We start from the raw sequence: 24,976 nt of genomic DNA on the forward strand, positions 1-24,976 counted from the left end.
CCAAATCAGACCTGGCAGTTTTCTAAACATTGACCAATTAGCTGGTGACAGTCAGGAAAGTAACTGGCACATTTATATATATTTTTTTCTTTTATAATTCATTTATTTAATTTCCAACAATTTTGGGAGTGGGTTACAGAACGGGTAGGGGGAGGAATTGTGGATCCATTATGTTAAAAAAGTTTTACATACAGAACCATGGCAATATTTATACAATAGCTAAAGCAAGCTATACAAAAATGGTGTTATTTCACCATATGGATGAGGGGTGTAGAAAGAACTTTAACAAATAGGGGTGTGGTTTATTGTTGTAAGAACACTTTTACAATTTCTGTGTGTAGGTATACGTAACTAGATATGTAACGTCTTGGTATTTAAGGTTTATGTACCATCATCAAAGCATTTAAGCTTCAGATTGAGCCTGATACTGTGATGTAGTTGTATGTAGGGGATAGTTTTTCTTTTTCATAATCCACAGGTCCCATATGGTTCTAAATTTCTCAAAGGAACCTTGTCTCAGGGTTCTAATTTCTTCAAATATCTTAATTTCCTCCATAGCCATATACCATTATTTCTTAGTGGGTGGATGTTTGGAATTAGTGCTTTTGCAGCCTGTATCAGACCTGTAGGCTGCCTTTCCACATAGGAGCTACCAATAGCCAATTACAGCCCATATTTAGCACCCCCAGAAACTTTTTGCATGCTTGTGTTGTTCTTCAACTTTTTTTCGTTAACCAGCGAAAAGTTGCAAGCAACCGATTCGCACCCATCGCTACACTTCGTCAGGCGAAAATTCGCTCAGACAACGCTAATTCACTAAAATGCGGAGTTCCGTCATGGGCACCAAACACTGGGGACTTTTCACTAGCGTTACTTTGGCAATGCAAGCAATTCAAAGCGAACATGCGCTAGCATTCTTTTCTGCCTAGCGCAACTTTGCCACAGCGCATTGTCATCTGGCAATAGAGTGCGAATGAGCACTATCGCCTATCTCTATCGCTAGAGAATTGGCGCCTGCGCCCGTGAGTAAATTGCCTATGTCCCTGCAGGTGGTAACGCTGGCGAATTGTCGCCAGCGTTTGCCACTTTGCCCTAGTAAATCTGCCCCATAGTGTCAGATAATTTGTCTCTACTTGTTTAGTAAGTGTATTGTAATGTAGAGGCACCATAGAAGGGATGATTATATTATTGGGTAAGGGAGTCACTATTTTGGATTTCTTTGAATACCTCTTTCCAAAATGTTTTAATCAACGGACACTCAAACCATATAATAACTGGTACTTTTATCAATGTAGTTGCAATTGTCAGTTCAGCAGAAGGTGTTGCACTGCTAAAACACTAAATAAATAGAGGTTCAGATGCCCTCTCTCTTCAAGTTTAGACCCTAGTTCACACTACCAATTAATTTTGTATTACAGTTTTTTTTTTTTTTTTTTTAGAATTTTACAGAAATACAGAAAAAAACTAATTTTTGGAGATTTGTGGGGAAAAAAATCTAAATTTGACTGTTAGTAAATAGGCCCCTTTTACATGTCAAAAACTGTAACTAACATCACCAATGAATAACTACTTAGTCTCTTCACTGTAGTAGTTAGTAGAATATACCTTCTTGATCGTAGCTCATTTGTCTCTTTTTTGTGCACCCTCTACTAAAAAACCCTATGTGTGTCACTCATTTCAGGCTATACACTGTAGCTTTGTCATCTGTTGTCTGGATATTAAGGTTTAGCCCTTCCATTAACCTCCCTTGTTAGTAATTAACGTTGTGCTGGAATCAGCTTTTAAATGCTTATACAGGTATGGGCCCTGTTATAAATAACAGATTTTCAGACTTTCTGTAATTTGGATCTTCATACCTTAAGAAGGTTTGCCACCTTTTCTGGAAAAAAATACCGGTCTTCCTATATGTTTATCTTTTTTCCCTATTAATAACATTGGGATCATGTTGTTCTACTAGAAAACATTAAATAAACCCAATAGGCTGGTTTTACTTCCAATAAGGATTCATTATATCTTAGTTTGGACAAATACAAGCTACTTTTATTATTACAGAGAAAAAGGAAATCATTTTCTAACATCTGGACTATTTGGATAAAATGGAGTCAATGGAAGATGGCCTTTCTGTAGTTCGGAGCTTTCTGGATAACAGGTTTACCCCCATACCCATACCTGTACTTCATACAAACAAAGGCTTTTACACAGGATACTAAATAAGGTGGCTTTACTCAACATGCAAGACCAAAAGAAGCATTTCAGGGCATTACTCTGGGTACATTGCACCAACAAAAGAAAAATATGAAACAATAAAAAAATATATATATTCTCAGTGGGGTACCCTGAGTGACCCCCACATTTGCAAAAGCCACCCGACCCCAGAAAAGGAGCAAGTGGCCATGAAGTTTAAAGGGGAGAAGGAACCACGATCAGCAGACTCCCTTGTCCCCCGAATTTAGGGTCTGCTCTATGGTTGTCATGCCTCTTTATATTCTTATAAATTATCCTCAAATTTGTCAGCAACTTCAAAGGGGTCATTTACTATTTATTTATTATCTGCAGGGCATTGTACAAAGTGAAAAACGCACCATGTTTTTTCACTTTGCTCAGTGCCCTGCAGGTAGAACATTTCTGAAGGTCTCTGCACTCTGTCCATGAATACAGCAACACCTGCATTCTGTAATGGGCAAGGGAGGCAAGAGAGTCTCTCTCCCACTCATCCCTTAACTTGTCATTTAGAGGAACAGATTAGGGATTACCTCCTTAGAGCGGGTGGTAATAGCAGAACTACCTAGCACCTGTCAATGCTGCCCTCTGCACCTCATGCTGAAGTTTTCATCTAGAGAGGTACAGAGTGCAGCCAGACCCAGGAGAGAAATTATTTTGCACCCCCTTAGTGTTCTTATTCTTATGTAAAAATCTCTCTTTGTAAATTAGCTGTCTAATCTTTAGCTAGTGAAGGGTCTTCTGTGATATAAGACATTGAAACTTATGTTTTGCAAAAATATAGTATCCCCCTGTACAATATGAGCCCCCATCGAGTCCTGTATAAAAACAACCCCAGTCTCCAGCATTCTTATGGTCATAAAGCTCTTGACAATGACTTCCAAAAGCTTTATGTTTTACAGCACGGCAACAAAATCCATCAATACCATGTGAAACAGATCCTTATATACTGTATAATGCTTAATAGAGTCATTTATTTCCCAAATCCATTTGCATGCATTAATCTTAAATGTTTAAGTAAAACAATTCTGAATAACACGCAACAGTATGCAAGACCCCACTTGGCTGCTAGGTGTTAAAGGTTTCAATTCCCATGGAAAAAAAATAATGTATACAGGAAAGGAAAAGGGGGAAAAAGTAATTTAATCCTCCATTGCTCCATATGAAAAGGCTACACAAGGAAGCATTATCACAAGGCTGCAACACACACATCTGTTATAAAAATCAGCACATTCAACCTTAATAAACAAGACAATCCAACTTATATTTCAACAGGCTGCATGTTGCATAATCCTACTATAATTTGCCAACACCATGCCAGTTCATATCAATAATATTGGCTGGATTTGTCTCTGCATATAATTCTTTGTTCTACATTAACTCAGACATTATTAGGTTCCCCTCTGACACTTTCCCACATCTTTGAAAGGCAAAGGCCTTTTTGCAGTACAGGTATGGGACCTGTTATCCAGAATGCTTGGGATCTGGGGTTTTCCGTATAATGTATCTTAATCATACCTTAAGTCTACTAGAAAATCCTGTAAAAAATAAGTTATTTACAAAAATTCCAATTTGTTTTCATATTTTTTCTCATACTTTAAATAAAAAAGCTCAAGCAAACTCCCACGATTCTGCCATATGTATCATTAAAATAATGTGAATTAATCAGATCAGGAAAAAACTCGATAAAATCAAGTGAAAACTTGAATTGTACGTTTTTTCCGGTTATAGCCTGAAAACCCAAAATTTTGGCCAAAACCCAGCGCAAACCATGATATGTTCAAATTGGCATAGGGACATCTACCATTGACTTATACATGACCTGGACAGGTTTGACATGGCTTTTGGCAGAATCGGGGTATAATAAATATCAGAAATGTAAGTTTTTTAAGTTTTTTTAAGTTTTTTGAGTATATTCCTCAAAATACACAATTATGTTTTGGCAAAAGAGCTCCGGCGTACTTTCATCAGCAGTGATTTGTTGGAGGGAAAATGTCATAATGAATTTACTCTAGCATTACTTTCTTCCAGGCAAAACTTTGTTAACTTACTTATACTTACAGTAGATTAAACTCAGTGTGTATATAAAGGTCATATGTATTTATTAGTGATGTTGGTAAAATTGCTCTTCAATAATTGTGCCCCACAGACTCCATTATAATCTTTTTTTTTTTTTTTAAATATTAAACACAATTTCCTTTTTCACTGTAATAATAGTACCTTGTACTAACTAAGATATACAGAATTTATTGGGTTTAACTACTGTTTAAATAATTTTTAAGCACACATAAGGTATGGCGATCCAAATTACAGAAAGGTTCCTTATCCAGAAAACCACCTGTCCTGAGCATTCTGGATTACAGGTTCCATACCTGTATTTAGATGTAACATTTAAGGAATCAATCGTTAAGCAATTAAGTGCTTAGCGAGGTGCCATTTTGGCATAATTTACTAGATTCAAAGTGTTATTGTCATATTTGCAGAGTACAGCGTACACAGAATGCCTTCTTCACAGACTAGACTAGACTCAACACTCAACATTACAATGATAAAATAACGTTTCAATAAAGTTCTGTTTACTCTCGATATATACAATTAAGTTACAGAAAGGTCTGTCTTCTTCTAAATACAATAAGTTATAAGAAGTCCTATCTACTCTAGCTAACATGTACTATTATCAAAATGACCATAAAGTGTAAAATGTAATGTTTAACAGTCTGTAGTCATTTGCAGTGAATATTAGCAATATTAGACATAAAGCTGGCCATAGCTGTGCATATTATTAGCCTATGTTGGATGAACGATCTCTCTCCACAGTGTCTCCTTCAATGTAGATGGGAGTATGAGCTGCATCATGTTTCCTGAAATCCATAACCAGCTCTTCAGTTTTGCTAACCTTGAGAGGTTATTCTCCTGACACCACTCTGCCAGGAGTTTCACCTCCTCCCTGTAGGCCGTCTCATCATTGTTGGTGATTAGGCCCACAATGGTGGTGTCATCAGTGAACTTAATGATGGTATTAGTTGTGTCTGGACACATAGTCATGTGTGAACAAGGAGTACAGCAGCGGCCTCAGGACGCAAATTGTCTCAGAATATCTCACTCTGCATCCTACCAAAAGTTAATTTAATGGTGAACATCCCCTTTAACTAAACTACTACATAGAATGCTGAAAGCACAGTATACTATAACAATGACCACGTTCAAGGCAGCAGAAAATGATGTGTTCAAAAAAAAAAAAAACATAAGAAAAACAACCACATGGTCTAAAGTTCTTTCCAAAATCAACTACTGATAACAATATCTTTCTGACAAATAATCTATTAGGAAGTCATGGCTGTTAAACCACAATATTTCTTACAAAAAGCCATTGATCGCACACAAACCCAACCATTTGTGTGTTAAACTAAGGAAATGAACTCATAGCCCTGTATATTCTATACAGCACTCTAGTCATTAACATCAAGCAGTGGGCTATCAGCGCTAAGGCTACCCCAAGTCTGGGTATTTTCTCTATGAGTTCAGTGTTGGAATGGATAAGTAATAAAGAACAAAGGCTGCTAAATTTGGCTTCCATTTTCCAGTTTATTTTGTTAGCTTCCAGGCAATAATGTCTGCCTAGGATATACAGAGTGAAAACATAGAACATGCTGTTAATTGACTCAACTTTAAACATGGTTTGATTCCCCACAGGCAGCAGCCATGAATAAAGATTTCTTTTTCCAAAACCGACGTTTAAAATGGACTTTTTTATCATTGAAATGCATTTTTAATGAAGTAATTCAGCAGCTGCTTTGGTTCCGCTTATGTGATTAGGAGAAAAAGGGAGAAAATACAATCACGAGCTGCAGCAAACAATAGGAATTTTGAAAACTAAATTACGGCGTAATTAGTCATTTTTAGCTCTACAAATATGACTAGAGCAGCGAGCAACTCACCTCGGCTTAACCCTTTTCTATACAGACACCCATTTCAGCATGCTACCATTAGATGCTATAAGCCCTGCTAACATGGATCTTAGACATATTTGCTTATAACTTTTATGATTTCGATTCCAAATTCATAGTACAGTTATAGGATACGTTATCCAGAAAGCTCCGACGTACAGGAGGGCTGTCAACCATATACTCCATTTTATACAAATAATCCAGATTTTTAAGAATCATTTCCTTTATCTCTGTAATAATAAAACAGTAGCTTGTACTTGATCCAAACTAAGATATAATTTATCCTTATAGGAAACCAAACCAGCCTACTGGGTTTATGTAATGTTTACATGAAGGTATGAAGATCCAAACTATATAAAGTTCCATTATCTGAAAAAACCCTAGGTCCCGAGCATTCTGGATAAAAGGTCCCATACCTGTTCATAATTTAAGGGCTATGACATGAAAGTGCTAGCATAGTAAGGGGTGCAGAAGCATGTCTTTGCTGCTCCTCACCTAGATTAGAAATGCAGCATTTGGTATAGAACATAGCACCCATGGGTGCAAGGCAGCTTTGTCCTTAACTGCACCCTGTGGTGGTCCCTAACTTTTCTGTATTTGTTAAACACTTTGAGAATATTTTTTCCAATGTTTGCAGCCAGGGGTTATAATTACTGCAGTACTCCATGACTTTAATCGTGAGAAAGGAGACATTCAGTGCAGGCTTCTGCCCAGTAATTCAGGTGAATCCCAAGATTTGGATTAGGACACTTGAGTTTCCTGTAATCTTACTGACATTACATGCGGTCAAAACACTTACAGAAGCTTTTATATCGCTGACCGCTGATACACTTTGATTGCTGAAGCTGTTATTGAAATGTATTTGATTTTTGGGTCAAACCTTTCAAACGTGATTTAGTATTCAGTCAAATTGAAGTCAAGTTCCTTGCAAACTGAATAACAAATATAAAACTATAAAAAAAATCTGAAATACACCACAAACACACTGATATTTTGTAAAGCAGCTGAAATCCATACGGGTAAATGTGGAGCAAGCCTTGTATATACTTTGCGAGGGTTTTCTTGCAGATTGTTCAAGTGGATTGTTGTCGTTCATATGGTGCCCCAGGTTCTCAGCTGGACTAAGATCATGATATACTTCCACCATACGTCACTGAATGTATGGGTCACCATATCAAAAGGTCTGCATAACACTGGTGCGAATAATAGGCTGGAACAAAATATCCTTCCGAAGCAGCATGTTGATCCACACGAGATGCGTAAAGGGTTTGGACTGAGAGGTTATAGTGTTTATGCATTGTTGATTTTGTTGCAAATCTTGTGAGTATACCCAGTTGGAGGTCTCTGAGGAAGTGTTGTATCACGAAACGCGTCAGACCTCAGATACTATGTTTATTTGATTGATACTATGTTGAAATAAAGTATAACAATTTTTTAACTGACCTGGAGACAAGCGACTAATTTCTGATACCCAGGAGTGCGCTGCCTTCATTCTACTGTGTTGCTGTTGGCGTTTCCCCTAGTGACGGACACGGGGCTGGCTGCACCCGGGTCACAGACACGGGGCTGGCTGCACCCGGGTCACAGCGATTGCAGGGTAAGATTTCAGCTTTATTCACCTTGTCTTTTATATATGTGAATGAAATCCAGAGTTTAAGATTAGGAGCAGGGTCCGGGGCGGTCAGCACTCGGACCAACTGACATTTAAAGGAGAAGGAAACCCAGTCGGTGCAAAAACCCTCCCCCCCTCCCGTGTGTTGTCCACCCTCCCTCCTCCCCCCTGGCCTACCTGTCCCGCTGGGCAAATGCCCCTAACTTGTTACTTACCCTTCTGCGCAAGTCCAGTCCACGGAGTTCACAGGCACCATCTTCTTCCACGCGATCTTCTTCCTGCTTTGACTGGCGCTTTGGCGCATGCGCGGTAGGAGCATTTCGCCGGTACAGATCTACAGCGCATGTGACTTTTGGCGCATGCGCAGTAGATCGTACCGGCAAATGCTCCTACTGCGCATGCGCCGGTCAAAGCAGGAAGAAGATCGCTTGAACGAAGATGGCGTCGGTGAACTCTGTAGACTGGACTGCGCAGAAGGGTAAGTAACAAGTTAGGGGCATTTGCCCAGTGGGACAGGTAGGCCAGGGGGGAGGAGGGAGGGGAAGCAAAACAGGGGAGGGGGGAGGGTTTTTGCGCCGACTAGGTTTCCTTCTCCTTTAAGGTGAGCGAGATTTGGTCTGTGATTTATTAATAGCTGTAATTGGAACCCGCAAGTCATTTCACTTTGTTAAGGAGATTGAAGCTAATAACGGAGCCGGAGCTTTTTCTTTTCTACCCAGTTGGAGGCCTTTTATCTACTTAATGTATGGGATCCGTTATCAAGAAAGCTCCGAATTACAGGAAGTCCATCTCCCATAGACTCAAATTTAATCAAAATGATTTGCATTTTTAGAAATGATTTCCTTTTTCTCTGTAATAATAAAACAGAACCTTTTATTTGAAATGTTTGTCATTTTCAATAGACTTATTAAAGGTATGGAGATCGGAATTACAGAAAGATCAGTTATCCAGAAAACCCCAAGTTTGGAACATTCTGGATATACTGTAGGTACTATACCTGTATTAAAGTGATATTTCATCAAGTGGAGTTTTACAGTATATCTGCCTTAGCTAAGGAATTGGAAGACTGAGATTATTATATTTGGCCTTGATATAGTCTACTTCTGGTGAGTAGATAATCTAACCAAGCAAGCTCTGGTTTGGGTCACACTTTGAGCAATTTTTTATTTGAAATGATTGCTTAAGGAGTCTCTTTGTTTTTGTGCTTCCCCACATAGAAAGTTTATGTGCTGATTCTCCAAAGTGAAGGATGGTGGTGGGAGCTGCAATAAATAATTCTACACCCCTGCTTACAGCTCCAACTGGACTGTTATATATTGGCTCGTGGCTCAGAAAAAAAGCTGTCAAATAAAGAGATGTTGTGCATAAAAAGGGCATTAACTCAAGAGACTTTTCATAGATCCCTGGAATAGGTTATTTGGGGGATCTTTTTTTCACATGAAAAGGACAAAGAAACAAAGAGGACACCCCATTAGACTTAAAGAACTGAACTAAATATGGTTCTTCATGGTGAGGGCAGTGAGGCTGTGGAATTCCCTGCCAGGGGTGTTATGTTGGCAGAAAACTTCTTGGACAAGCATTGATCTTAAAGTGTAAATTTAGTAAAGTTAGTTTAGTATAGGTATGTCCAGTAACATAACAGCTGTGCAGCCGGGCCACCCACCGCCCTCCGGACGCAACGGGGCTCGGCTCTGGGTTTGATCGCAGCTCCTGCACCCCTGTTAGTTATGACCCTGGGTATGTCTTGCTTTCTTTTTCTGACTCTTTGCTTTGTCACTGACCACATCTAAAAAAAACAAATTCTCTGTAAGGCTACAAATGTTTTGTTATTGCTACTTGTTATTACTCATCTTTCTATTCAGACCCTCTCCTATTCATATTCCAGTCTCTTATTCAAATCAATGCATGGATGCTAGGGTAATTTGGACTTTAGCAACCAAACTGGAAACCAGCTTAAGAAATAGTTAAATAACTAAAAAAACACAACTAAAAATGAAAACCAAATGCACATTTTCTCAGAATATTACTCACTACATCATACTAAAATTAATTTGAAAGTAAACAATCCCCTTTAATAAAAATAAGGGAAGACTAAATTGGTCTGTTTAACAGCAGCTCAGTGAATCTTAGCTCATATGACATTACCTAATGGACAACTGTATTCAAATTGTGATCAGGAGACATGGCAGTGCCAGAATAAAATGTCTTTTTGTTATTGCATCTCTTACTTTGTATTTAGATGTCTGTATTGTAACCCTTTGACTTGTAAACTGATTAAACTGGCAGCAAATCCAGCAAAGAAAACAAAATAATCACTCAGCATTATTAGAAAGCAATTCTCATCAGCTGTAAATAGGCTGGCTAACATAACTATTTTCAGACCACAGAGAGCAGGCTAGGCAATATAGATCTGGCCCTGCTTACAAATAGAAAAAGAACACAACTGTGCAGAGTAGACTAATAATGGTACATTATTCTGCACAATGGTTCATTGTAGATTTTAAGTATTTGCGTTTACAGTAATCGCCAAAACTCTTTTTCTGTTGGAATCCCAGCGCGTTTTATTATAAAGCAGTTTTTCCCTGCAGTATTCCATTTAACAAAAGGGGATTGCAATAAGAAGAAAATACTGAGCAAAATAAAAAAGGTTACGCAAGGCCCTTTGTGTTGCCATCGTTTCCACACTCCAGCAGTTGGGCTGCTGTTCATGGCCTCTGGTCACATTTCAGGTCAGTGATTGGGCTTCACACAGCTAAATACATTTTTACTGTAGCCTTGATTTTGTGTTGTGCTGCAGTGGGGACAGAAAAAAGCATTTTAATCCAAAGCACTCAATCAGTCTTATGCCTTATGTGACAAAGTAGCGTGACTGGACCCAATTAAACCACACTCCTTAGAATGTGCAGGCACTCAAGATAAATACCTTTTATGTCCACCTTAACCTGGGCCTTGGCTACTTACAAGGCTGTATGCTCAAAGGCAGTACAAACGGGGTTATTTACTACATTTACTAATGAAATACATATTGATATTAATGTATATTTTTAAGATAAAAACATTAGATAAGAACCGTTTACAATACAGGCAGTTAGTTTATTGATTCCTATTTAGGCAGTCATGAAATGAAAAAAAAAACAGGGTCCAGGGTACATTGTAAGTCATGAATAGATCTTTTAATCAAGTTGATATACAATAATAATAAGATATCAAATAAACATACAAATACTAAACAAAAGTAGAGGTAAAAAGGACCCTACTCATTAGAACTTATTAGAAGGGGTGCATGGGATGCAACCTCTTATGGTATGGATGTTATATAACAATTCCAAGTTCAGCAGAAAGAAATGATGGACAGAGAGATATTTGGTACAAATAAACATCAATTCAGACCCTTTACTAGCTGCCACATATTACTGAAAAAAAATCCTACACTATCTCATTCTGCAATATTTTTATCTCAGTGTAGTTTTTTAAATCACATGAATAAAACCACATTCCATCCCATGGCTTGTACTTAATTCAATCTCTACGAGGATAACTTCCATCCATGGCTTCCACCTATCACAGTCTCTACAAGGATACCTTCCATCCAAGGCTTCTGACAATCTCTACCAGGATAACTTCCAGCTAAGGCTTCTACCTGATTCAAACTCTATCTCTACCTTCCATCCATGGCTTTCACCTCTCAGTTGATAGCCTCCATCCATGGCTTCTACACGATCAATGTCCCCAATTTAACACACTTGTTCATTTTGTAGTCACCTTTTTCAAGAATAAATGTTTTAAAGCAAAACAAAAGCCTTTTGAAAAGTCCCCTTTCGCTATGTTTGGCAAGTAGCACATTGCTGGTTGGCAGGTGCCATCTAATGTTGCTTAATTCTCTCTTCAAAACAGTTGCGTGTAAACAAATTCAGGTGTGGATGTTCCTGGAGAAAACATTAAGTAGAATATAGCACCCCCAGCCCTGCTCTACTCTTTAAGGACAAGGTAATGACAAACAGAACAATTGGGGCAGTAACCCCATTTGGAAGAGAGGTCTCTGGAGGGGGAGCAGGGTTTTAATAAGGCTTTCGTATATTGGGGTAAGTACGAGCTCAGTATTGCTCAGAAGTGTTTTCGCCTATTCTTCCGAGCAGCTTTGATCCCAGTTTTTCAGGTTAGTCTGATGACAGTTGTGAACCTTCATTTTTAAATGAAACCCATTATCCAGAATTACAGGAAGGCCATCTCCCACAGAATGCATTTTAAGAAAATAATTTCTTTAATGACTTGCTTTACTTCTGTAATAAAACAGTATCTTATACTTGAGGGCAATGAAGCTGCTTGAATCCATAATCCAGCTCTGTTGGGTTTATTTAATGTATAAATGATTTTTAGCAGAGGTAAGGTATGGCGATCCAGATTACCAAAAGAACCCTTATCAGGTATAGCCCAGATAACAAACATTCTGGATAACAGATCCTATAATGTGCCACAGATTTTCAATTAGAATGTGATCAAGGGTGTGGCTAGGCTATTGAAGGACTTTTTCTCTTAAGGCACTTCGGTGTTTTTTTGGTTGTGTTTGGGAATACTGTCCCGCTAAGCTATGAACTGAATCAAGTTCTCCTGCAGTAGTTCCCTGTATTTTCTATTTCTACAGAATGTCCAGTCACTGCTGATGTAATACAACCCCATAGCATTATTTTACCATTACCACGCTTCACTGCAGGTAGACATCAAGCACATTGAGAAGCTTTGTGCAGCACTGGACTGTATAGAAGAGTGGCACAAGAAGAACCACATGAAAGTAATACTGGCCTTTGCCAAAAAAAGCAATGAGTGACCCAATTGCAATGAAAAATCAATTTATGGCCAATTGAGACCAATCCAAAGGTCTTTTGACCAAAGTTCAGAGCATTGTGTGTGTGGTGCAAATCTAACACTAGTACCTACAAAAACACCATGTCTACACTGAAGTCCGATTGTACTAAACATGATTTGAGGCATTTCATCTGTAGGTAAATCTTACATCTATGGCAATGTTGGATATTTTCCATGCTTATATAAAACATCCATATGGCAATTAACTAACCAGAGGGTACACATTTCATTTGACTGCCATATATAGGATATCATTCCTAACTAACCAGTTACTATTGACTATGACTCTGTCTTGAGAAATTAGCCAATGATGTATTCTATTTACTTCCAACACCCATTACTACATGCTCACTGAGTTTCTTGTTATTTTTTTTTAAGTGTAATCATTTCTTCTACACCGAGAGTAGTATTAGTAAAGGTTCTATTATTAGTGGTAATTATAGTTGGTGCTTTTGAAACATTTCGGGGCTATATTATGTTCCATGTTAACAATGGGCTGCTGGGCTAGCACTTTATTTACTGGGGGGGGGGGTGCTGGTATACATCTCTGAATATTCATTGTTTAGTTTGCTAAATCCAACACAATTTCCGCTTGCACTCCCTGGCCCTCCTTAGTCGATCCTGCTAGGTGCCCAGTCCTTGGGGGATACGGCGATCCCCACAATTCAGTAATGCACAAAGTGGAAATTACTGGCACTCAATAACAATTGCAAAGGGGTTACCCCCTACGTGTTTATTAAGTCAAACAAATGCACAACGTTTCGGGGGCTTGCCCCTTCGTCAGGTCACCGTTAGCGTTAGTTTGCTAAATACCATAACCAGCGTAATTTGAAGGGATTTTGTATGGGACCTGTTATCTAGAATGCTTGGGTTTTCCGGATAACGAATCTTTACGTAATTTGGACCTTCATACCTTAGTTCTACTAAAAAATCATGTAAACATTAAAGATGGCCTTTCCGTAATTCATTGCTTTCTGGATAACAGGTTTCCGGATAACAGATCCTATACCTGTACACCATAATGACTTGTCCCTGTAACTGTTTAAAAGACTGAACAAACTGATCAGCTGAGGTTTATAGAGGACGGCTTTTTACATTTCTCAAACTGCGAGCCTAGATATTTGATAGACAAAGAAAATACAATTAACTCTATTACACAAATATATTTCCATTTAGCTGATGGAGACAAGCTCATTTCAGCCAGCTTTTTGCAAGAGTAATTTTTCCCATTTCAGACTCACTAAACAGCTTCTCTGTTTAAGCCTAGAATCCCAGCTTATGAAACACTTTATAAATTAATTTAACAGCATTTGCTGCTGCCATTATGCATCTAAAGCGGAGTCATTTGCAGCAAATATAAAGAACATGCCAGTGCCTCTCTTTGTTACAGAAATTCTATGGGCTGCGGTATTGATCTAGATGAGAAAAAAAGGACACACAGGGTGATCATATAACATTATAATTTTAGTAAACTGACGGCAGGAACTTTAAAACAAGATGCATTGCTCAGATTGCATACAAAGTCAGGACTTTATAAAGGGAAAGGAGCAACTATATAAATACTTCCATATTTCGAGTGGTACAGAAAAAGAAGTGCTCCAACAGATTTATTCTTAAAATCATTGCAAGTTAACATGACTAGAATACAGTTCAGCTGAATGTAAACCGTAATTACCGTACTACAGGTACGGGACCTATTATTCGTAATGCTTGGGTCCTGTGGTATTCAAGACAAGTGATGCTTCTATAACAGAGCATATACCTCAATAATTACATATAGATATATTAATATATATAGATATATTAGTATATATCAAACTGTATAATTGCAATGAGAAATGGCATTGCTGTATTTCTGAGCTTTTTCTGGATACCAGGTTTATATAAAATAGATCCCATCTCTGTACTGTATCTCAGATCCACAATAAATAGGTTTATTGCACATTGGTAAAACAGTCTATTCATGTTGAAGTGGTTCTTCATTTAGAGTCATCGTTTAAGTCTGCTGGCCAGTACTGATCGTCCATGTAATGTTCATTGTCCGAGACCTCGCTTGTTTCTGGACTAGTGGAAGTGCTGATTTCGGAGCAACAGCGAAGCGTCTCCTCCCATTGATCCTCTACTAATTTGTACAGCTCCAAGCAGGCCTGGGCATCTTCTACAGAACAATGGCCATTGCTGCCAACCTGAGGCAAAGGAGAGGAATGAGAACCATAAGCAACAGTTTATTCCAATGTAAGCTCAAATATTATATTAAACAAACTGAATAGACAGAGAGAATTATCATCGTATAATAAGAGTGTTGGCATTAAGAGAACCAAACACCACATTACATGTACCCTTTATATAATCTGAACTTGTTAAACACTATGCAGGTGTACTTTTAACCTGTATACATTTGTTTTTCAGTTTTGCACTTTACGGTTTCTTGAAGTGATGCCATGTCACATATTCTATTTGCCTTTGTGTAATAAAAATATTAAGCGATGCACAGGGTTTGCTTACCCCATGCCCTTCTCTCTATGAAAGTGTGGCTGTTTAAGCGATGTTTAAAGTGCCATTGTTTCTCAGACTGGCTGACTACAATTATAAAAAAAATTAAAAACCATAACTACTTTGCATTCCTTGCAGCTGGTACAGAGATAACATATAAATGTCTCATAATGTTTAAAAGGCAACTGTACAAGATATTTGCTGTCATTAGGAGAAAGTAACATATTTCAAGGGGATTTTCTGGAACACAATCCACTTCTAGCAGCACTTAGGAAAGTGCCTTGTTAGTATAGAATACCAAGATGTTATTCTTAGATCAGAAGGTACCAGTGGGAAACATTGCAACAACTATAACATTGGGTAGCTACCCAGTAGTGTAGATACTCAGCTGTGGTTCTTACCTGTATACGTTTGCCCAACAAATTAAAGGCAAGGGTTTTTAAAGAGGCACCGTTATTTGATGGAAGTCCCGCAATTTCTTTAAGTAAAGGGATTTTGCTCGTGTCTCGAGTCTGGGAGCTGGGATGAAAGTATTTCAGAGCCTTAAAGTCGTTATGCAGTGCATGTCCAACCACTCGCTTGTCCTTAAGTATCTTCAGAATCTACAATTGCAAGTTACAGATTACCTAAAATTGCATAGGACATTATGGTAGAAAAGCCTTTTTGCCTTTCAAACTATTTGAGCTTATAGGCAGCTTGCCAAATATAGAGTGGAAATACGGATAATAGCACATAAATGCTGGGATGATTAATACTATAGAAGACCGATTGTATAAGTATGATGCATTAGCTGGAACGTGAATGGCCTTTGACTTAACACAATTTCTAGAAAACCGAAAAAGGTGTCTATGATGTATGTATGCATGATTAATAGGAAAAGAGAACATCAAGAACTATTAAATGGTCCAAAAAAAAAAAAAAAAAAAAAGACTATAGGGGCAAATTCCCTAACGGACAAAGATTTGCCAGTGACGGCTTCGCAGCCATCAAAACACTTTGCCAAGTGTAATTTCGCTAGGACAACGCCAATTCCCTAAAGTGCGACGTTGCTTCCAGGGAGCTACTTCAGCAAACAAAGAAGATGCGCTAGCGTTGCCTAATCTGCATACGGCGGGAAATGATAACGTTACATGGCCATATATGTTGCAGCAAATACATTACACAAGTCCAGGGAACATTGATAAACAAAACAGAGTTGCTTTAATGCCCTACACATGTAGTCACTGTATAGTTTATGTTCCATATGTTAGAAAATGGAGGGGGGAACCCAGTAACCCCAAAAAATTTTTATGGACCTTTGCAGGCTATCACTCCGAAAAAAAGAAAAGCGTTTTTTGGGACTTTTGCACTAAAAATTGAGGAAGTCCTATGCACTCCATTGCACTTCGTCTGGTTTGAGCTGGTGAAGTAAAGTCAGGCAAATGAGGTAACATTCACTAAATCCGCATCTTAGTGAATTTGCGGAGTTACGTATGTTCGCCAGAGCGAAAATTCGCCTGCCGTTAGAGCGAGAAGCAACGTTTTCCCTTTAGGGAATCTGCCCTATATGCCTTATATCCATTCATAAAATATTCCCTCCATTAATTTACTTAAATGGCCCTTTGGAGTTTCTTTCATTTTATAGCATGCTCCCTAATGTTCTTTTAGTCTGAACTTTTTGTTATTTAAAGACATTACTTATATTATTCTAAAACAAGTCGCTAATACTTATTTCTGGGGCAACATTACCCTTAAATAAATTAACTAACATAAAAGTATGATGTTATACACAAAGAGTATGAGCTGAAAACTTGGCCAAGATAAGGACCACAATATTGTGGAAGGGCATCATTTGGCATGCAAGCTTGCAGTTGAATAACCCCAGTCCAAGGCTTCACAAAAAAATTATACCAATAACACTAGTACTATGTGCCTGCTGTAGACATGCTACATGACAAGAGTACCAAGACTACCACTGCATCATAGTACTAAAGCGCAAGGCACATATGTGTTTTAATTCCTCGCAGTTATCTCAGAGAGAACAACAGCAATCAGAACTGCTAAAAGCGGTTTTCCATTCATGTGAAATGTACTGTCCATATCAGATGATGCTGCTACTGATGGGTGGGAATTGCTAGGAACATACTTGAGAAAAACGTATATACTATTTCTAGTACGGTTAATGTTAAATTTAACTTCCTTTGTAGTGCAATGATGTATCTTGCTACGAGAACAGGCTGGTGTCAGCATTTAGGATTCCCTCTATGTATTTAGGATTCCCTCTATGTATTTATGTTCACTATTAAATACAAAGCTCCATATAGCTTCTTTGACTGATCCATAATCTTCATAACCAGCGTCAACACTAAAACTCTCAATGGTCATAAAATGAAGTGCATTTGCTCTCTTTGGAGAATGCCTCACATCTGACTCAAACAACATGCAAGCTATATATAGCTATAGTCGAGTTACAACTAACAGAGCCCCCTGAAAGCCTTTAGCTGTTGTTAGACTGCTGCAGTCAGCATTGTATTTATAGCAATGGAATGTACTTTGGAAACTTACTCAAAGGTATATTATTTCTCATGGGCGAGGAGACCAGTATAAAATAATACACTTATAGTCATTAATCACTGATTATAACAATGTTATTGTATAAATGAATTGGAATTGAACGTTTATTATAAGTTATGATATGGAGAATAGCAGTTGTTCCAGCACTGCACTATAAAATATAATGTGTTTGGTTACACCTGCTCTAGAAGCGTCTTTAACTTCAATGTACTGCAACGGGTTAAGTTACCTCTTTCTGGGCAGTTTTAAAGGGAATTGCATTTTTTAAGTTCTGCTTCGTGATCCCGCTCCATCTCGTCCTGTAGTTTTTGATGGGTAGCTCAGGGTTAATGTACTTGTCGTACACAACATCTCCTCTGTAATTTACTATGCTGCACCGTGCCACCTCACCAATCCTTCCCCCAGGACCAGTCCCAACCATTTCACAGTCGATGGCAACACACTTCCCGGGCTTTAACCAAGCAAGGGGCGAGGATGCTCTGCTGGAGCTACAGCTGCCTGCTACAGAGAAGCCACTATCATCATCGAATGTGGATGGATTATGGGAAACAATGGAACAGTTGGGCACCACTGGCAAAGCACCCAGCAGAGTTTTTATCTGGCCACCCATCTCCATGTCTGCAGTTTGCTCACAGAAACTTTGGTCATTTCCATTCATGACTGAACATTTGGTTTTTCCTTCTAGTGCCTCTTGTGTTCCAACTTCAATTGTACTTCGCATTTTCCTCTGTTGCAGAAAAGCTTTACACTTTAAGTAGCGTTGGAGCTTTCGTGTCTTCCTACGATTTCTTGCTTTTCCAACAGTTTGAGACTTTGTAAGGATCTCAGCATTATTGGAGCGGAGGACTTCACTAGATCCACTGAAGATACAGGAAAAATTGCTAGCTGCCAAATCTTCCACCTCCAGCGAAACCATATTTAATTGGGAATTTCAAGACTTCTGTGCCTGCAGGAGCCTAGGAGAATTAAACAAAACCAAATGACAGGCTTGAATACATCCGATGCAAAAATATGAAAAATTAACACATTCTAAAGGATTCTAGCAGACAATCCCCTTCTAGGATCTTGTTAGGATGCAACACGTGTAAAGTGCTGTAAAGCGATACTGACACATTGCTATAAAAATCATAGGAACGTGTCCGTATCAAGTAATTGCTGCACCCAGGATTAGTTTCCCGAAAAGAAGCCCCAGCCCCCGCAAACCTGCATTAACCCGACCCTCCGACACTGCTCAATGATCTTCTGTACCGTTTCAGCGATGCTGGAGGATCAATCTGCCCCCAGCTCAGCATCACTTAAGCAACGTGTAGATCTGTTAATAGTGTCAGCCGGCCTGCTGCACACACAGGTTTGCGGGGCTGGGGGCATTCCGGGTGCAGCATTTACTTGATACGGACACGTTCCTATGATTTTTATAGGAACATGTCAATATCGCTTTAAGCTGCTGTTGACAAGCTTAGGAAATGTCAAAAGTCGGCAAAACATTAGCAGGATGTGTAAGGGTTATAGTGGCTGATTATTATATAAATCTGATCACAATTATATTGTGAACTTCACTTAACATACAGCAGCCCAGAGCATGTCCTTTTTTAGGTTAATTGCACATGGCAGGTTTTCTTAGCTGAGCCACCCCCCACCCCCCATATACCCTTCAGCTGGGTGTACCAAAGAGACCATTCCGACTATAATGCTTTCAAATTCACAGCTTTTAATGCATATTGTGGAACCATAACAGCAAGGTGCAAAGCGATGAAAATTTTCTTTGCTGGCATACATATGTCAACAGAAAAAAGCCGATCCACTGCCCTTCACCCACTGTATGTGTGTATTCAGGCAAAGGATCAGCCTGTCAGCAAAAACATAGCAGATTTCAGAAGAGAAATGTTAAAGGAGACATATAGGAAATATAAATGGAAAAAGTTTTTTTTTGTAGGCAATTATGAACAATATGTGGTGTTGGTTTCACATTGTGCTACAAATTAATATCTTTAAAAATAGCCCCTTTATTGTAGCTCCCTATGGATGTTCTTTGGTCCCTGTTTCAAATGAAGAGTGGGCGTGTTCTAACGTTCCCTGCCAGAAGCACAGTAGGAGGAGGACAGCCTATCACAGCCCTGCAGTCACACAAGCAAAGACAGGCTTCAGTTCCCCATCAGGACCTGCTATCTGCTGATTGGTTCCTGTCCTACAGTGCAGTGAGCGGAGAGCCGCCGGCTCCCCTGCCTTGGAATTCAGGGAGCAGGAAGTGGAAGAGAAGGATTATTAGGGTTTTTGCAGAAATATTCAATAAATCAGCCTGAAACACTACTTTTTTAAGCACAATTCTTCTATATCTAAATGAGTATAACGCACTGGATCATTCTTATTTTTTACACAAAATGTCTCCTTTAAAGTGTGTGTTTTCATCACGAAATCCTCTCTGCTGACCCAAAGCATGTTAATGAACACACATACAGGTGGCTGTAGGTAGCAAATTGGCTTTTCTCCACAGCATAAAAACGACCAGTGTCTCATTATTAGATGCGTAGTCTGCCACTTCTAAAGGATATGGTGGCCTTGGGCTGGCAGAGAAGTCCAAACTAATATAGTGTAACAAGTGAAACTATTTTATTTATAAAACCTGTAAAAAAATTAATATTTGCAAAACCATCAATATAAGGTTTTTTTTTTACTGCCTCTAGTGTGCTTCAGGTAGCAGCTGCCTGTGTCAGTTTGTGGCAGACTCTGGGTATTACATTAGTTCTGAACTAATGGCTCAAGGGCTGTATTTAAGGGCAGAGACACACTGTCAGATTTGGGGAGATTAGTCGCCCGTAGACAAATCTCCTCTTCTTCAGGGCGACTAATGTCCCCGAACTGCCTTCCACCGGCAAAAATGTATTTCACTGGCAGGAAAGCACTCGGAGCACTTTGTTTTCCGAAGTTTCCTCACGAGGAAACTACGGACGACTTCAGAAAGCGAAGCGCTCTGAGTGCCTTCCCATGGGCGATTTTTATTCTAGCCAGCAGAAGGCAGTTCAGGGAGATTATTCGCCCGAAGAAGAGGAAATTTGTTGCCGAGCGACTAATCTCCCCGAATCTGCCAGTGTGTGTCTGCCCTAACTGTAAAACTTGGGAATGGTAGGATATTAGAAGCCACACAGGAGTTCCAATGCCTTATATAGGCAAGAGGACACAGAATGGCTTCAGATGGGGATAATGATACACCAAGGAAGTAAGGGACAGTTCTGACACATGATTACTTATAATGCAATAAATATGGGTGGCCCAGTGTGTAATACGTCTACAATGCAACACTGGGGTCCTGATGACTCGATTTAGGCTTGGACACTATCTACAAGGAGTTGCTGTATATATGACCACCCCTTGCCTTCCTACGGTGCTCAGTTTACCATTGTCCAAATTGTGTGGCTGAGCACCGTAGGAAGGCAGTGGGTGGTCATATATTTACAGCAACACCTTATAGTGTCCAAGCCTAAATCGAAGCATCAGGACCCCAGTGCTGCATTGTAGAAGAATTACACACTGTGCCACCCATATTTATTGCATTGTAAGTAATCCTGTGTCAGAACTGCCCCTTACTTCCCTCCCTGGTGTATCGTTATCCCCATATTAAAGCCATTTTGTGGCCTCTTGCCTATATAAGGCATTGGATCTCCTGTGTGGCTTCTAATATCCTACCATTCCCGAGAATGGGTGTTTACATGCTGATCTATGTTCTAATCTCAATATTTGGCAACAAGCAATGTTCCATCCTGATAAAAAGGTAGAATTCCCAATAATAAGTAAATGAATTAGTTACCCTTTATGTGCCTTTCCTGTAATTATAGGAATGTTGCGACAAACAGCAACAATCAGTGGAATAAATGTCCTCGCCAAGCTGCTACTAGATCTCTCTGATCCTCGTTAAGTGGACTGCCCTTATGGAAATAGACATGACAGCACAGATGTACAACTGCTGCTGAGTTTATTTAGTGTGGGTCAGGCTGGAGAGGGAATTACATGCCTTAACTACAGCTCCTACAATCAATTCCTAGAGACGATTTAACCTGGTATTGTAGGCACAGCTATGTATTAGCTTATTATTAAACATGTGCTTATATACATACCTTTCCCTACTGTGACAAGTCAGCCTCTATAGCTCCACGTGTTTCTCTACCGGCTTCGATGTTGCATGCCCGGACAAGTTCAGTAAGTTCTGCGCAGTGATTGGCTGCATGGCCCAAGATCCCGCCTCCCTCGTTTCTGGTTGGTCCGTATTCCCCTCAGAACGTCAGGCACGATGTCACGCCTGTCTTCTGCTGTCGGGGTTAGATGACGTAAGCATGAGTAACGCATGATAAGGGCGGGGAGTGGCAGTTTGCTGTGTGCTGAGTGCTCATTTATTCCAGCGTGTACTGGCTGACAGTTTGTGTCTAGAAGCCCATCCTCCTGCTTAGTGTAGACTGGGGAGGGCCTGTATAAGGATTACTCGTATTTAAATCACTGATATTGAGGCAGTTCTGGAAGTTGTTTGTGGGATACATTATGTGGAAAAGGGGGGTACGTCATTTCCTGCCTGTTTTATCAGCTATAGTAACCAATCAGCAGGTGGCGTAGTCACCTGTTTAAAGGACCAGTAACATAATTTTTTTTTTTTTTAAAAAAAAAAATTTGTATACTACGAGAAAAAAAAAAAACCTCCAAAACCTATTCAATTTTAAAATCACAAAGCCTTTATATATATATAGTCAACTACAAGAGGTCCTCTGCACTCAACCCATTATCAATATATTTAAGACAGAGACATTTTGTGCATACTGCTACTAAAAAATGCCTTACCCTTTAAACAACACAGGGATTGTTTGTCCATATATTGCAATATATTTAAGCTGGCCAACTACGTCAAAGTCATCTCATATCTGGCCAGTCCTACGCTTAATTTTCATCTGATTCATTAAGAATTCAATTGCTCAATTATACATTTTACAAAGGGACTAAGTTTTACCTGCAACTTACTAGCTGCTTTCAAAGTAAAACTCCCAAACTTGGCTGCCCTTTTATTAGACACCAGTGGGATCACCTGACTATAGCTGGGAGGGGTGGGAGCTACAACATGGAGCTGGTCACTGCTCCTGTATAACTATAACAAACAAGGGAAAGTTGTGCTCACCACTATTTTTTAAAACCATTAGGCGGGGGTGCAATGAGGGTGTGACTCTTCGGCCTGTCTCATCGTTCACGAACCTCGCTGCCTGCCTTTTGACCTCGGACCTCCTGACTACGACTTTGCCTAATCCTTTTGTACTTCGCCTGATCGTCTCATTGGCTACTCTCCACAACCCTGCTCCCTGTTCCACTCCAGGTGGGTAGCGGTTGTGTGAGGCGCTTGTGGGTTCAATATCTACAGCTCCAGCTCCTTCTACGACTGGATAACACTGGTAAGCTTGACAGTATAAACAGGCCAAGATGGATCCAGCTGAAGGGGCATCTCCGTTTGCTGTCCTAACCCAGCAGCTGTCTTCGCTCACGCAAGCGGTTCGAGAGCTGCAAAGTGGCTATGCTCAGCTACAAGAGCATATCAGAGCCCATCCACCAGCCGTACTCCCTTCCACGTCTGCTGCTACTCCTCCTGCTCCAACAGAGGTCCAGGTTATTACCTCCGAAATCTCTGAGCCAAAAGTAGCTTTTCCAGAGAAATTCGCTGGTGACCGAAAGGTGTTCCGGAATTTCAGGAGCAACTGTAAGCTGCTGTTCTCACTGAAACCCCACACTTACCCTACTGAGCAAACCCGGGTTGGGGTTATTATTTCTTTCCTCACGGGAGAACCACAGACTTGGGCCTTTCGTCTCATGGATCGCCACAGTCCTGTATTGGCCACAGTGGATTCGTTCTTTGACGCAATGGCAGTCATTTTTGATGATCCACACCGAGCCACTACCGCCGAGGCTGCCTTGCGTGCTCTGAAGCAAGGGGTCCGCCCTGCGGAAGATTACACGCTGGAGTTCCGGCAATGGGCGGATGATACTGAATGGAACCCCGCAGCACTAAAAAATCAGTATCATTTTGGACTTTCATCCGAACTGAAGAACGAGTTAGCCCGTACTGGCATCCCTGACAGTTTGGAGGACCTCATCCTCCTTTCTATCCAACTTGATCAGAGGCTCAGGGAACGCAGAGAGGAAGAAAAGGCAGAGAAAGCGGGCCTTCCACCTCAGACTTGGATGTTACCATCCGCTCCTCCTCCGGTCCGAATGCCTTCTACCTTTTCTCTAGCTATGCCTCCACCCGTCCTCAGTACAGCTCCAGAGCCCATGCAGATTGGTGCCATTAGATCTGCTCTAACTCCAGAGGAGCATATCAGGCGTCGCAGACTTAACCTCTGCCTCTACTGTGGACAAGCAGGCCATTTGCTTCGGGGTTGTCCGATCCGCCCAACGGGTAAGAAGTTGCTTGAAAAAGACTTTACCGCCTGCCATGTTCCTGTGCCTCTCCTGACAGTTTCTTTGTCTTTGCAGTGGGGAGACAAGCAGGTAGAACTCCAAGCAATCCTTGACTCTGGGGCCAGCGGGTGTTTTCTGGACAATGGAGTAGCACTACAATTCCAGATACTGCTCCAGACCAAGAAGAATCCCATTGCTCTCCGTGTGGCTGATGGTTCTCTGATTACCTCAGGCCCTGTGGTGCAAGAGACTGTCTCTCTTTTTGTTTTGTTGAATAAAGGGCATGCTGAAGTCATGAACTTTGATGTGGTCTCTTCTCCTTTATTCCCCGTTATCCTGGGATTACCCTGGTTGCAGAAACACAACCCATCCATCAACTGGGCTACCGGTGAAGTAAAATTTCTTTCGAATTTTTGTTCTTCTCGATGTATTTCCTCTTCAAATAGAGTCTGTTCTTTATCCCCTGCCTCTGAAATCCATGAACTTCTTCCTCAGGTTTATTGGGAATTTTCGGACGTCTTCAATAAAAGAGGGGCTGACAAGTTACCTCCTCATCGTATTTACGATAGCCCTATTAATCTTCTTCCTGGGGCCCAGATTCCTTTTGGACGAGTTTATCCTTTATCCGAGTCTGAACTTGTGGAACTTCGCTCTTATTTAGATGAGAATTTGGCTAAAGGGTTCATTAGACAGTCTTCTTCTCCAGCAGGAGCCGGGATTTTCTTCGTTGAGAAGAAGGATCATTCATTAAGGCCGTGCATAGACTACCGGGAATTGAACAAGATCACAGTCAAGAATCGTTACCCACTTCCTCTCATTCCGGAACTGTTTCAACGTTTGGCGGAGGCTAAGATCTTTTCTAAAC

The 24,976-nt window shown here is 40.1% G+C and overlaps 1 protein-coding gene across 2 annotated transcripts; it reads right to left on the reverse strand.

Moving 5' to 3' along the window:
* Positions 1-14,085: 14,085 nt before the first annotated feature.
* On the reverse strand, positions 14,086-21,985 carry aen.L (apoptosis enhancing nuclease L homeolog). Of its 2 annotated transcripts, XM_018251107.2 has the most exons (4): positions 21,798-21,985; positions 17,918-18,644; positions 15,537-15,737; positions 14,086-14,828 (listed from the first exon to the last, which is right to left on the reverse strand). In XM_018251107.2, exons 2-4 carry the CDS (start codon positions 18,602-18,604, stop codon positions 14,622-14,624), a joined length of 1,095 nt encoding a protein of 364 aa, XP_018106596.1. In that variant the 5' UTR covers positions 18,605-18,644; positions 21,798-21,985; the 3' UTR covers positions 14,086-14,621. The 2 variants fall into 2 exon arrangements, with proteins under 2 accessions (XP_018106596.1, NP_001088044.1); NM_001094575.1 differs by lacking the exon at positions 21,798-21,985 and having other exon boundaries at positions 17,918-18,646.
* Between the last annotated feature and the right edge of the window lie 2,991 nt (positions 21,986-24,976).

This window comes from Xenopus laevis, chromosome 3L (assembly GCF_017654675.1).
Source record: "Xenopus laevis strain J_2021 chromosome 3L, Xenopus_laevis_v10.1, whole genome shotgun sequence".
Classification (NCBI taxonomy): Eukaryota; Metazoa; Chordata; class Amphibia; order Anura; family Pipidae; genus Xenopus; species Xenopus laevis.

Bases quoted from the DNA above. Each gene is read 5' to 3' on its own strand.
- aen.L (XM_018251107.2), bottom strand. From the start codon at position 18,604: ATGGTTTCGCTGGAGGTGGAAGATTTGGCAGCTAGCAATTTTTCCTGT. The intron at 15,738-17,917 runs GTAACTTAACCC...TTGCAATTGTAG, and splicing joins TTAAAACTGCCCAGAAAGAG to ATTCTGAAGATACTTAAGGA. The intron at 14,829-15,536 runs GTAAGAACCACA...CCTTTGCCTCAG, and splicing joins TGTTGGGCAAACGTATACAG to GTTGGCAGCAATGGCCATTG.